This window comes from Trichechus manatus, unplaced genomic scaffold (assembly GCF_000243295.1).
Source record: "Trichechus manatus latirostris isolate Lorelei unplaced genomic scaffold, TriManLat1.0 scaffold00045, whole genome shotgun sequence".
Taxonomy (NCBI): domain Eukaryota; kingdom Metazoa; phylum Chordata; class Mammalia; order Sirenia; family Trichechidae; genus Trichechus; species Trichechus manatus.
In genome coordinates this window covers 2,381,005-2,394,027 of record NW_004443981.1, presented here as the reverse complement: position 1 = coordinate 2,394,027, position 13,023 = coordinate 2,381,005, and the positions used below count along the sequence as shown (strand labels likewise).

General features: G+C 39.5%; 1 protein-coding gene across 2 annotated transcripts in view; it reads left to right on the top strand.

The window, feature by feature from the left end:
• EFCAB11 (EF-hand calcium binding domain 11) overlaps positions 1 to 13,023 on the top strand; it is a 161,857-nt gene that overhangs the window by 88,018 nt on the left and 60,816 nt on the right. Inside the window, exon 6 of one of the 2 annotated variants that reach the window (XM_023731695.1) lies at positions 7,037 to 7,397. The exons of the other annotated variant lie outside the window; for it this stretch is intronic. Within the exon in view, the coding sequence (XP_023587463.1) occupies positions 7,037 to 7,166 (130 nt within the window). The 3' untranslated portion in view covers positions 7,167 to 7,397. Of the gene's footprint in view, positions 1 to 7,036; positions 7,398 to 13,023 lie in introns of those variants that run through there. 2 annotated transcript variants of the gene reach the window in all.

The window sequence follows — 13,023 nt, the reverse complement described above, 5'->3', positions numbered from 1 at the left end:
GGACCTGATCTACAAGACTGGATTGTGTCCTGAGGCAATCTCTTGAGATATAAAAGACAGAAGTGAGCAGTGAGACAGGGGGACCTCCTACCATCAAGAAAGCAGTGCCAGGCGCAGAGCGTGTCCTTTGGACTGGGGTCCCTGCGCCGAAAGCTCCTAGTCTGGGGGAACACTGACGAGAAGGCCAAGAGAGAGAGAGAAAGCCTTCCCCTGGAGCTGACACCCTGAATTTGGACTTTTAGCCTACTTTACTGTAAGGAAATAAACTTCTCTCTGTTAAAACCATCCACTTGTGGGATTTCTGTTGTAGCAGCACTAGATGACTAAGACAGTGACCTCCAGGCAGGAAGGGAAGGCACGTCAGGGGTTGCTCAGATCTTTCTGATTGCACACCTTTTTAATGAATTCTATACTTTTTCTTCTCAGCAAAACAGTATCTTTGGTCTTTGGTTCATTAATATTTTTGGATAAACTGGATTTAACATTCCTGAAGTGTCATGGGTAAAGGACAATCACCTTAAGATATTTTTATTTTGCTAAACCTGGTTATATTTCCTTAATATGTGGGGATGAGACCTAGTGTGCACGTATTTGTTTCTGTAAGAAAGCAAACAGGGTTTGAATAGTGTTTCAGTATCTAGTATTCTCGTGAAAGGTATGTATGTCATTTCCCTCCTGATATATAATTGGTCCCTATGAGGGAAGTCAATTACTTAATGTGAAATGGGCTTCAAAGACAAAGAGTATGAAGTGTCTTTATCCTTAGCTTGCAGATTTGTCTTTATTCAGCGGCAGAAAAAAATAAACAAATAAACAGTTTAATCTGACTTGCAGAGCACTTACAACAAGGAACTGCAGTATAAAGATATCAGGAGCCAGCCTCCCAGAGGAGATACCTCAGACTGGCAGCATCTGAAGATGAGTAGCCGGTGCTCGAGACACCCAAAAGACAGCCTCCCGCGTGCAGTGTTTTCAGGAGAGCATTTTACGGAAGACAGTTTACTCCTTAACTCTGGAGTACTCATTGCCTTATTTTGGTGGGGATCGATACAAGGTCGAAGTATCCTTCCTTTTAGTAGGAGTATTTCGTATCATTATAAACTCTTCCAGAGGACAACAGTCTCGCAGGCAGTAATGGTTGAAACATAATGCACAGTTTGAAATGCAGGCCTTTCCAATTTACAAACCAAATGAGAGTCCTGGAGGATGGTCAAAAAAAGACCTTTATTTTATTTAGTCCTGGTTGTGCCAGGGTTTCTCCTCAGGGACCGTGTTTCTTGATTCAGTGATCAGATTACACATCATTGATCCATTAGTTAAACAGAAGTTTACTGCACACTTACTATGGACTTAGTTCAGGGTTTTCCCCTTTAGAAGAAACAAAAGAAGTACAGTCCCCAACCAGGAATGGATTGATTTTCAAACGTTTGGGAAAGTGGAATCTGGAATGTAATGCCCAAAAGTGTAATACAGGGTCACTATGAGTCAAAATTGACTTGACCGCACACAACAACAAGCAAGTTTCCCAGGCTAGCCCACCAAGCTGTTTAACCTTCAGTGTGGCTGAACCATATGCTAACACCTGTGGTTCCGGTTAATGTTAAAATACAGAAAGAAAAGCTTGGGGGGTACGAGTGTGCTTTTCTCTGCCTTCCTAGGCTCTAGGCTTACCCTTCCTGCAGTGTCTTCCTATCCTAGAGGTTCCCGGTGTCCTTGTAATCCACTGCTCCAAATTTACCAGCTTCCTCTTTCTTCCCCTCCTCCCACTCCCCATTAACATTTCTGTAATGATTCTATATTACTCTTTTAGAATCACTATTTTATAGTGATGTAACAATACAATTCTATATTTTCTTTATAATGAAGAAGACAGTATTGCGAAAAACAAACTAGAAAGTAAAAATACCAACAGTTGTCTTTCCTATAAAATAAGTGTAGGGACAATTTCTTATCTATGGGTGCTAAAAAAAATGTTCCTATCTATGCAGCCACAATTTTGCAGCCTCTTCAAATGTCCAGGACTGCGACTCTCCACTGTCTTTTGGTTTGACACATCCAGACATGAGAATTTCAGGAAACAATCTGGCTATGATAAGTTGGCAGAGTTCTTAGCTGGCTTTATTTTACATTGAGTTACTGGGTGCTTCTTAGTTTAATAGGCTTAAAGTTAAACTGCAAATTTTCCGTTTTGTAGTATTCCTCCCCTTTTAGTTATAGTCTATCTTTTACCTTTCATTTCTTTTCATCAAGCCTGTGCACCCCTGCCCCCCTTTTGACTGTGAATTCCTTTTGGATAGGGATTATTGAGTCCCAGGGGCTTTGGACAGTGCCTGGCACATAAAAGATGCTCAGTAAATGCTCATTGAATGAATGACAAGCAACTTTTCACATATGACTGGAAAGAAATCATGCAGAGGAAAGTAGATGCAAGTACATATGTATGATTTTAATTTTCACATGTGATTTTGAACAATCTCTCTATTGTTAAACCTTCCTGCTAGTTTTACCTAGCCAGGGGCTACCCTTGATGTGAGGGAGATAAGATTTATAAGCCTAGCAAAGTACTTCTGAACATCCGTTATTTTGTAAGACAGGCCTGTTTATCTGTGACACATTAACATGCTTGATGATGTGGATACTCAAATTTGAAAAGATCTTTGGGTTTCTCTTCTGCATAATTAAGTTCTTCCCAGAACAACTTGTATATTGTAGATTTCACATGTGTTTTTCAGGCTAGTCACACAACTACAATTTGATCATGATTACTAGCTTCTCAAAGCCTTCCTTCATTTCCCAGCAGGCAGCTTCCTGTCAGAATTCATTTCCCATTTGGAAAATATCTCTCTGACCCATGGTTTTTTGGACACAATTCATCCTTCACGTATTTGAGTCTACCCGTTGTCATTAATCCTAAGCTCCTCAGATGCCAAAAGGCCCCTTTATTTTTAGAGTGATAAGATCTATCTAGAGCTTCAGAAGAGAGAAAACTAACAACAATATTTAAAGGATTTTGTTCCAGTGAGTCTCCAATTTTAAACAAAAATGCTTGTAGTGTGTATCTATTTCTGTTATTTCAGTTTAAGAAATTAAAGTTATAGTTGTTGCAGTTGAAGCAAGATGTGCTTTTATTTTCCCTCAATCTTTATATAATTACGATTAAACTTTACCAGAACTGCACTATAATTCAGCACAACATATATGGAGACCTGTCTGCTGGTCCCCATTGTGGTCTCTATAAGAACTTCCCTTTAGTTGTAACAAGCAAGTGTGAGAGAGTCTGATCCAGATATGACTGTGATCCGTTCATGGTAGAAGGGGATTAGATTGGGAAGGCACCATCCAAGAATGATTTTCATATTGGATCTTGGAGAAAGTACTGAGGAAAGACATTCAAGACAAAGGACACTGAGGTTGGACTGTACAGGACATAGGCTGAATTCTCGGACACGGAACGGGCCTGATGAGAAAGGTCTTCATCTGGCTACAGGATGTACCAGAGAAGGAAGAGGCTTGTCCATTGTAGCCACTGTAGCTGACTGAGGATTAATTGATAATTGATGAGGTCTTGTTTCTAGAGTAAAGGAGATGGCCATGCGAAGAGAAGGTAAATCTTAGAAATGTCACAGAGAAAGAATCAGATAGCCTAGCTGGCTAATTGGATATTGAGAAGCAGTGCAAAGAGAACTGTCAAGGTTAGCTCCAAGGACGGGCGCCTAGGCAAGTGGGAGAATACTGGTGCCGTGGTAGTACAAATGGAGAGTTAGAGTGAGAAGTAACAAGCAGAGCCTTTGGAGGATGTCCCTGGTTAGGAGGGCCAGAGAAGGAATGGTCAGAGGAGAGCTAGGAACCTACAGTTTCATGGAAACAAAGAGAAGGCAGTGTTTCAAGAAGACAGGGTGAACAGAGAAGTCAAGAAACAAAAGATCTGAGTTTGGTTATATGCAGGAGAAGTCCAAGTGTTGACATTTGAGTGAGTTCAGAAAAGTGGTGGAAGTAGAAGCCAGCTGGCAAAGACCCTAAAAAGGGATAAGAGTTTCTGTTACAGGTGAGACTATAACATAACAAGACCCTTCAGTTACTTCCTGTAATAAACCCCTTTGAAGGAAATTTACTTCTCAACAGACTAGTGTTATATAACAAAATGCCAGTATATCATTAATGCCTGTAGATTTAAAATGTACTTATTTCCACGTTGTGACCCCAAAACATTATTTTTATAAACTATTTGGAAATAGCATTTTTATAGTCTTTGATTCTACTCTTTCAAAATTTCACTTATCCCTCTCTGAGATTTATTTCTAGGTCATTGATTCAGATTCCAAAACTAGTGTTTTCCATAAGCTTATTTTATGCCTACTAGAGTTTAAATTCAAGCATTTTCTGACAGTAGCAACCAAAATAGCTTCAAAGACATTTTTCACATCTACCTTGCTTTTTCTTGGTTGATTATATCTTTTCAAAAACACCCCAGATTGGTAACTCTGAGATAGTATGCCTATAGTAACAACACAAGTTTTTGGAATTGATTTAGAAATATCCTTTGGCCTCGTTCTTGTTCCTGAAGACATCTTTTAAGCCTAGGAGGAACCGATCAAGGCAAAAGCACATCAGAACAGGAGTTACAGGACCTACATTCCACTCCCTTCATTGTGTGACCTTAGGGAAGTAAACCTCTAGAGTTTCTCACCTGTGAAGAGGATTATATTAGAAGGTCAATTAAGTCTCTTTCAAATAAAAATCTCTGCATCTGTGAAATACACTACTTTATTCTTTATTTTTTTTAAACTTATCCACCAAGTTGAACATCGTCCATGCTGGTGGTTCTCCGTCCTGACAAAGCATCAGAATCAATTATTAATTTTTTTAATTGGAAATTCCAGGCTCCACTTCCCTGCCTTTGATATTTGAGTTTCTAGAAATGGGCCTATGGATTCATCTGTATTTTAAAATATCCCCACAGGTTATGCTCGTGTGAGAAACACTAGCGTACACTCTGTGAGTTCCTTGAGGTCACAGACTGTTGTTTCTTTTATTCCATTCCCAGGCCCTAGGAGAATTCCGGGCAGATATTCTGGCAGATAAATATTTGGGAAGAAATGAATCTAAGCTTGGTGAAAATAATAAATGAGAAGAAAATGCCCTTTTTTCTGTTTACAGATATAATACCTGGAACTTTTAACTATAATTTTACATTATGTGCAAAAAAATTCGTGTTTTTATTTTCATTGTGCTTTAGGTAAAATTTTACAGCTCAAGTTAATTTCTCATTTAAAAATTTATGCACATATTGTTTTGTGACATTGGTTGCAGTCCCACAATGTAACAGCATGCTTCCCCTTTCCACTCTGGGTTCCCTCTGCCCATTTATCCAGTTCCTGTCCCTTCCTGCCTTCTTGTCTTGCTTTTGGACAGGAGTTGTCCGTTTGGTCTCGCATATTTGATTGAAACAAGAAGCACGTTCCTGACGTGTTATTTTTTGTTTTATAGGCCTGTCTAATCTTTGTCTGGAACGCTGGTGGTGCAGTGGTTAAGAGCTATAATGAGCTACGGCTGCTAACCAAAAGTTCAGCCCTTCAAATCCACCAGCTGCTCCTTGGCAACTCTACGGGGCAGTTCTACTCTGTCCTGTAGGGCTGCTATGAATTGGAATCGACTTGACTGCAATGGGTTTTTGGTTTTTTTTTTTTTTTTTTTTGGTTTAATCTTTGTCTAAAAAGTGGGCTTTGGAAGTGGTTTCAGTTCTGGGTTAGCCGAGTATCTGGGGGCCATAATTTCGGGTGTTCCTTCAGTCTCTGTGAGACCAGTAAGTCTGGTCTTTTTTTGTGAATTTGAATTCTGTTCTACATTTTTCTCCCGTTCTGTCCTGGGTATGTTTTTAAATAAATGAAAAAAATTATTTAAGTGCCCAAACCATAAAATCACTAATTCTGGTAAAATTCAAAACTCATTGTTACCTAATAATTGTGGCTAGTACTACTTTGCTTTATTTGCCTGATTATAATTTTGTTACAAGTCATTTGTTTTCATTATTACTGCCTTCTCATATAGCTTATTTAAATAGTTTTTTAAGAAGTCTCCATCCATTACTCTTTTTTAGTCATAGAATTCCAGTATTTGAAAATATTGTTTCTTTCTTTGGGGTGGGGGATATGAGGTAGGGGCATAGAGGTAGCAGAACCAATATTAACTTCGTGTTGCCTCAAAACTCACAATTGTGAATATCATATTTTTATGTTCCAGAGAAAAGAAACAAAAGGAATTGTTTTTTAACTAAGAAAATTATGCTATCCTGAATACAAAAATCTTATCACTAATATACTATTGGCCTATGTATTAGTTATCCATTTCTGAGCAACAAATTACCCCAACTCTTAGCAGCTTAAACCAATAAACATTTAGTATCTCTCACAGTATCTTTGGGTCAGCAATCTGGGAGTGGCTTAGCTGGGTGCTTCCGGTTCATATCTACTCATGAAGTTACAGTCAAGACGTTGGCCAGGGCCGCAGTCATTTGAAGGCTTGATTGTGGCTGGGGCATTCATTTCCAAGGTGGTTCACTTAGACATCTGGCAAATTAGTGCTGGCAGTTTGCAGGAGGCCTCAGTTTCTCACCATATGGACCTCTCAACAGAGCTGCTTGAGTGTCTTCATAACATGGCAGCTGACTTCTCCTAAAGTGAGTGATCCAAGGGGAGAAACATGGAGGAAGACACAGTGCCCACACTGAAGGGCATCTAGGCACTTGAAGAACATCAAAGGATTTGTGGACACATTTTAAAACCACCACAATCTATAGCATAAAACACTGTTACCTTCAATACTTTGTCCAGCATCTGAAAGTGTCTGTGATCCAAGTTACACTTATATAGTTTCTTATCCATGAATAGACAGAAGTTGAATATTAGAACTTCTGGTTTCCACTTCTTTATTTCTGGTATCTACTTCCTTTTTGTTGTCTTGTATAAGACAATGGGGTAAGATAGTAAAAAATTATGAAATGTTAGAATCAAAAGATGTTGTTTTCTCTGTGTTCTAGACTACCAACTTTTCCTGTCCAGAAAACAATTCAGAACTTCTCCTCTCTGAGAAGCCTTCTTAATAAAGGTGGAAGGACATTTAAGAACGCTGCCCCATTTCCAGATGAACCAGTGAGCACAATATCATAGCATTCATGTCTAATTAGAAGAGCAGATGCCAAAGATAACAAACCTTCAGAAAAAGCATCTTATTGACAAGTAAACTAGAGTTTCTCCAAAAATGTAACCAGTGACCATCAGATATTTTGTTGGTGAGTTAATATGTGAATTTCCAGGGGGCAAGAGAAAGACTAGGGCAATAATAGTTGTAAGCCTAAATGGAGGTTTACAAAAATCAACCGGAAGACATTTACTAAGAGAGCCAGGTATCATCAGACATTGTGTTCTTACATACATTATCTCATTTTGACTAAGTTCTCCCTTGATGCTTCTTGTCGTCCTCGGTGAGTCCTCCTTCCTTCGTGTATTTGTTCTGTTTGTTCACATTCTTGAGTATAGCACTCACCATGTTGTTTCAATACAATTTTTGGTATGTCTCTGTCTGCCTTGCTAGACTGGGAGTGCCTGGCAGGACTATGATTCTGATCTTTGAATCCCAGGTGCTAAGGCAGTGCCTGGCCCTTAGTTGATGTTCAGTGTTTGTTGTGGCATTTAACAAGCCTATAAGTAAATATACTTTAGGTATTTACTTTATCTTTTTTTCTCTACATGTATTCCTCACTTATCGACTACCTTGCATTTATGACAATAGTAAAAAATGTTTCCTACTATTTTGCCCATTAATGACATACGTCTGGCAGTAGCAAATGCCAACGTATGAGGTGAGAGTAATGCTGGCTATGATGGTTAAGGTTATGTGTCAGCTTGGCTGGGCCATAATTCTCAGTGGTTTGGCAGTTATGTAATGATGTAACTTGGCAGCTGTGTAATGATGTAATTTGGCAGTTATGTAATGATGTAGTCATCTTCCATTTTGTGATCTGATATGGTCATCCTCTATTTTCGCATAACACTGATTTTTGCATAATAACCTGGTGTTTGGGACCTAATGATGTTGATAAGTGAGGAGTGGGTGTATAAGAAAGATAACACTCAGAGGATTGTGTAACTTGACTGAAGCCACACAGCTAGTTAGTGGCAGAGTCTGGGATTTAAAGTCAAGTCTGTATTTTCTGCTTCAGCACAGATGTTCTCAGGAAGACTCCAGAAGAAAACTATGTTGGGAGGCCCAGGCAGCTCCCTTGCAGATCTCAGCTGAAAGAAATTACTTAAGAGTCATTTCTTTGCTTACCCAAAATGAATCACTATAGCTTAAGAGAGACTGCCAGAGGGAAACAGTCTGTGGATTGGCTAAAGGGTCTTGAAAATAAACTGGCTACAAAACAATTTTTGGTGTTACCAGATTTCTTCGTTCTCTAAGTGGAATGCTAAAAATTTATTCCTCACACCTAAAGTGCTAAGGGAAACTCCCCTTTCTCCTTTTCCATTTTTCTCAGGGATTTGACCATGGTTGTTGTAGGAATTGAACAGGATATTTAGATGTGAAGTTGGAGCTCAGTAAATGAGGATATCATGTACCAGACCCTCTGGTCAAACTGATGGCTACTAAGAAGAGGCCTTGATGCCATCCTGTAAGAGATAGGGAACCAATGAAGCATGCCAAGAAGAATGCCATGAACAGAGTTGCCTTTTAGAAGGACCATTCACTAGGAATAATCAGAGGAGCAGACCAAAGAAGGGACATAGTCAGCCAATAATTGCAAGAGTCTAGGATATAAACTAAGGTAATAGTAAACGAATTGTTGTTAGGTGCTGTCAGCTCCGACTCATAGAAACCCTGTGTCCATCAGAATGAAATGTTGCCCAGTCCTGCACCATCATCACAGTCGTTGCTGTGTTTGAGCCCATTGTTGCAGCCACTGTGTCAGTTCATCTCATTGAGAGTCTTCCTGTTTTTCACTGACCCTCTACTTTACCAAGCATGATGTCCTTCATCAGGGACTGGTCCCTCCTGATAACATGTCCAAAGTACGTAAGATGAAGTCTTGCCATCCTTGCTTCCAAGGAGCATTCCAGCTGTACTTCTTCCGAGGCAGATTAGTTCGTTCTTGACAATCCATGTTATATTCAGTATTCTTCACCAACACTGTAATCAAAAGTATCAATTCTTTTTCTGTCTTCTTTATTCATTGTCCATCTTTCACATGCATATAAGGTGATTGAAAATACCATGGCTTGGGTCAGGGACACCTTAGTCATTAGTCCAAGTGACATCCTTGCTTTTTAACACTTTAAAGAGGTCTTTTGCAACAGATGTTCCCAATGCAGTATGTTGTTTGATTTCTTAACTGCTGCTTCCATGGGCGTTAATTATGGATCCAAGTAAAATGAAATCCTTGACAACTTAAGTCTTTCCTCCCTTTATCATGATATTGCTTATTGGTCCAGTTGTGAGGTTTTTTGTTTTCTTTATGTTGAAGTGTAATCCATACTGAAGACGGTAGTCTTTCATCTTCATCAGTAAATGCTTCAAGTCCTCTTCACTTTCAGCAAGCAAAGTTGAATCATCTGCATATCACAGGTTGCTAATGAGTCTTCCTCCAACACTTATGCTGCATTCTTCTTCTTATAGTCCAGCTTCTCAGTTTATTTGCTCAGCATACAGATTGAATAAGTATGGTGAAAGAATACAACCCTGACGCACACCTTTTGTGATTTTAAACCACACAGTATCCCTTGTTCTGTTCGAACCACTGCCTCTTGATCTATGTACAGGTTCCTCATGAGCACAATTAAGTGTTCTGGAATTCCCATTCTTCACAATGTTATCCATACCACCACGTGTCTGTTTGTCATATTGTGGTGGCTTGCATGTTGCTGTGATGCTGGAAGCTGTGCCGCTGGTTTTTCAAATACCAGCAGGGTTACCCAGGATGGAAAGATTAGTGGAGCTTCCAGACTAAGACAAACTAGGAAGAAAGACCTGGTGATCTCCTTCTGAAAAAAAAATTAGCTAGTGAAAACCTTATGGATAGCAGCAGAACGTTGTCTGATATAGCGTTGGACAATGAGCCCCTTAGGTTGGAAGATGCTCAAAATATGACCGGGGAAGAGCTGCCTCCTCAAAGTAGAATAGAAGAGTAGATGCATTCAAATGATGTTTTACGTCTGAATCCACAGGACCCTGGTGACAGAATGTGCAGTGGAGGGACATGGAGGAGTCACAGATGGCCCCTAGGCCTGTGGCCTGGGAATCTGAGTGAATGGTGGCTCCATTCAGTATGACAGGACACAGGTACAAGGTTGGCAGTGATGTCAATATGGGATGCATCTTTAAGGTGTTTGTGGGATATTCAGAGAAGTTGTTTTACCTAGAAATGAGGTCAGATGGCTCCGTGAAAGAGAAGTTGTCCTGGTATCTTGGAGAGAGGCTGCATCTTAGATTTGTTTGATGATCTCCAAGTTCATGGATTGTACAGAAAAAAGCTGAATGGCTCAGGCAGCCTTTGCTTTGCGTATGCTGTTCTGTTGGGAATCTCTGCTGTTCTCTGTGTATCTCAGTGTCATGTGTGAGGAGGGGAGCAATGCGTGCCCTCTTGCTTGAGAATGTACAAAGGACTTACCTCGTTTTTGTGTAGAATTAGGGCCCTTCTCTCATTCCAGGTCTCCCGTAGGCCTTTACAGGGAGCTGGCTTCTACTTGTTAACGATTTGACAATCTTAAATACCTCCTTTTTTAATGTTGTCTGTATCTGCTTTGAGATGTCATTTGTTTTTCTTTTTTAGTAGACAACCACAAATTTGTCCTGTATTTTCTTGGGGAAATAATTCTGATAAAGCTGAGTTTGACTTTTCCACACGGGTGTTGATACAGACAGATGGTTATTTGTTATGAGATTTTGATTAGTCATTTGCTATCTAACTCTGAAATAATGAATTATTTTAGATGTGCTGGCTCTTTTTTATCATTCAAAGAGTTATCTTTAGTTGTAACACATTCAGCTTTTATTATATTCTGCAAATTTTTCATTTGTAGCTTATTCTCTTTTTTATGCTAATCTGATAGCATAATTTTAAGCGTCTGACTTCTGTTCTTTCTTTACAAATACTGCCTACCTCTTCTGTCTCTTTAATTAACTGAAATAATTCCTGGGTAAACAAATAACAATTGTAAATTGCACTACCTACACTCATTTTTTGTGAAGATTTAAGTGCCTCCATTGTTTGTTAAATTATAATCTTTTGTAAAAACTGGATGTGACTTGTTTTGTCGTTTTGTATGATGGCGATAGAAAACAAAGGATTGCTTCTGTGTTTCTCTTCTTGTTATGTGTTTTATTTAACACTGATTTTAAGTGTGGCCGGTGGAGTGAGGGCTGGCCTTGGAGTCACACTGACCTGAAAATCCCAGTCCTGCCACTTGGAAGCGGTACGACTTTGCGTAAATCACTCGAGAACCTGTCTGCCTAGGTTTCCTTGTATGTAACATGAAGGTGATAGTAATATTTGCCTCACAGGTTTATGGGGATTAAGCAAGATAATGCAAGTAACATGCTTAGCACAGTGCCTGGCACAGAGTAGGTGCTCCATAAGTGGTAGCAGTATCTATTGTTTTCTTTTCAAAGTATTTTTTAGGGCAAGGAGCCTGGGTGATGCAAGCGGTTTGCAGTCGACTGCTAACCAAGAGGCTGGCAGTTGGAATCCACCAAGCGTTGCTCTGGAAGAAAAGGCCTGGCAGTCTGCTTCTGTAAAGATTATAGCCAAGAAAACCCTATCGAGCACAGTTCTACTCTGTAACACGTGGGGTTGCCATGAGTCAGGGGCAACTCTACAGCAGTTAACAGCAACAATTTTTCAGAGCAGTTTTAGGTTTATGAAAAGATTACACAGAAAGTGCAGAGAGTTCCCATATTCTAGCCCCCCCTGCCACCAGCAGCACAACGGTTTTACCTGTTATTAACATCTTGCATTAGTTTGGTACATTTGTCACAAGTGATGTATTATTATTATTATTAACCAGTTTCCGTAGTTTACATAAGGTTCACTCTTTGTGTTGGATGGTTTTATAGGTTTTGACAAATACATAGTGTCCTGTATCCACCATTACAGTATCATACAGTATAGTTTCACTGCCCTGAAAATGCCCTGTGCTTCACTATTCATTCCTCCTCACCTCCTCCTGAAGCCCTGCAACCACTCATCTTTCGACTGTCTCTGTAGTTTTGCTTTTTCCAGACAGTCATTTCATTAGTCATACATATTGTATGATCCCATACTGGCTTATTTCCGTTTGTAATATGTATTTTAGGCTCCTGTGTGTCTTCTTTTGTTTGTTTGATAGCTCATTTCTTTTTATCGCTGAAAAATATTCCATTGTATGGATGCACCACTGTTTATTCATTAACCTATTGAAAGGCAACTTGTTGGCTTCTAGTTTGGGGCAATTATGAATAAAGATGTTATCGACATTCATGTATAGTTTGTGTGTGTGTGTTTGTATGTGTGTGTGTGGACACAAGTTTACAACTTATTTGAGTAAACACCTAGGAGTGAAGTTGCTGAACCATGTAAACCTATATCTAGCTTTGTTAGAAGCTGCCATACTGTTTTCCAGAGTGGCTGTACCATTTGCATTCCCACCAACAATGAGTGAGAGTACCTGAAATATCTGTTTTTATACATTAGAAGAAGCCCTTTTAACCCGCTCACCAGATTAAAGGAAGCTTCCAGTCAATCTGTAAAGCACAGCAGTGGATGCCCACAGCATGTTGAACACTTGTAGCTGGAAGGCTTCTCTCTAGTACGCTCACACACTTCTACCCCAACTTGCTGAGCTGTATCTGTCCCCAACCTGTTAATGTTGTTTGTGTTTGTCCCCAAACCTATTTCTGCCAATTGAACTTGTTATTGTAATTATGTAATTTAATTAAATATTAAGCAAACAGATGGACTCTAAGTACAAAAAGACAGCTGCTTTTTCTATAAAA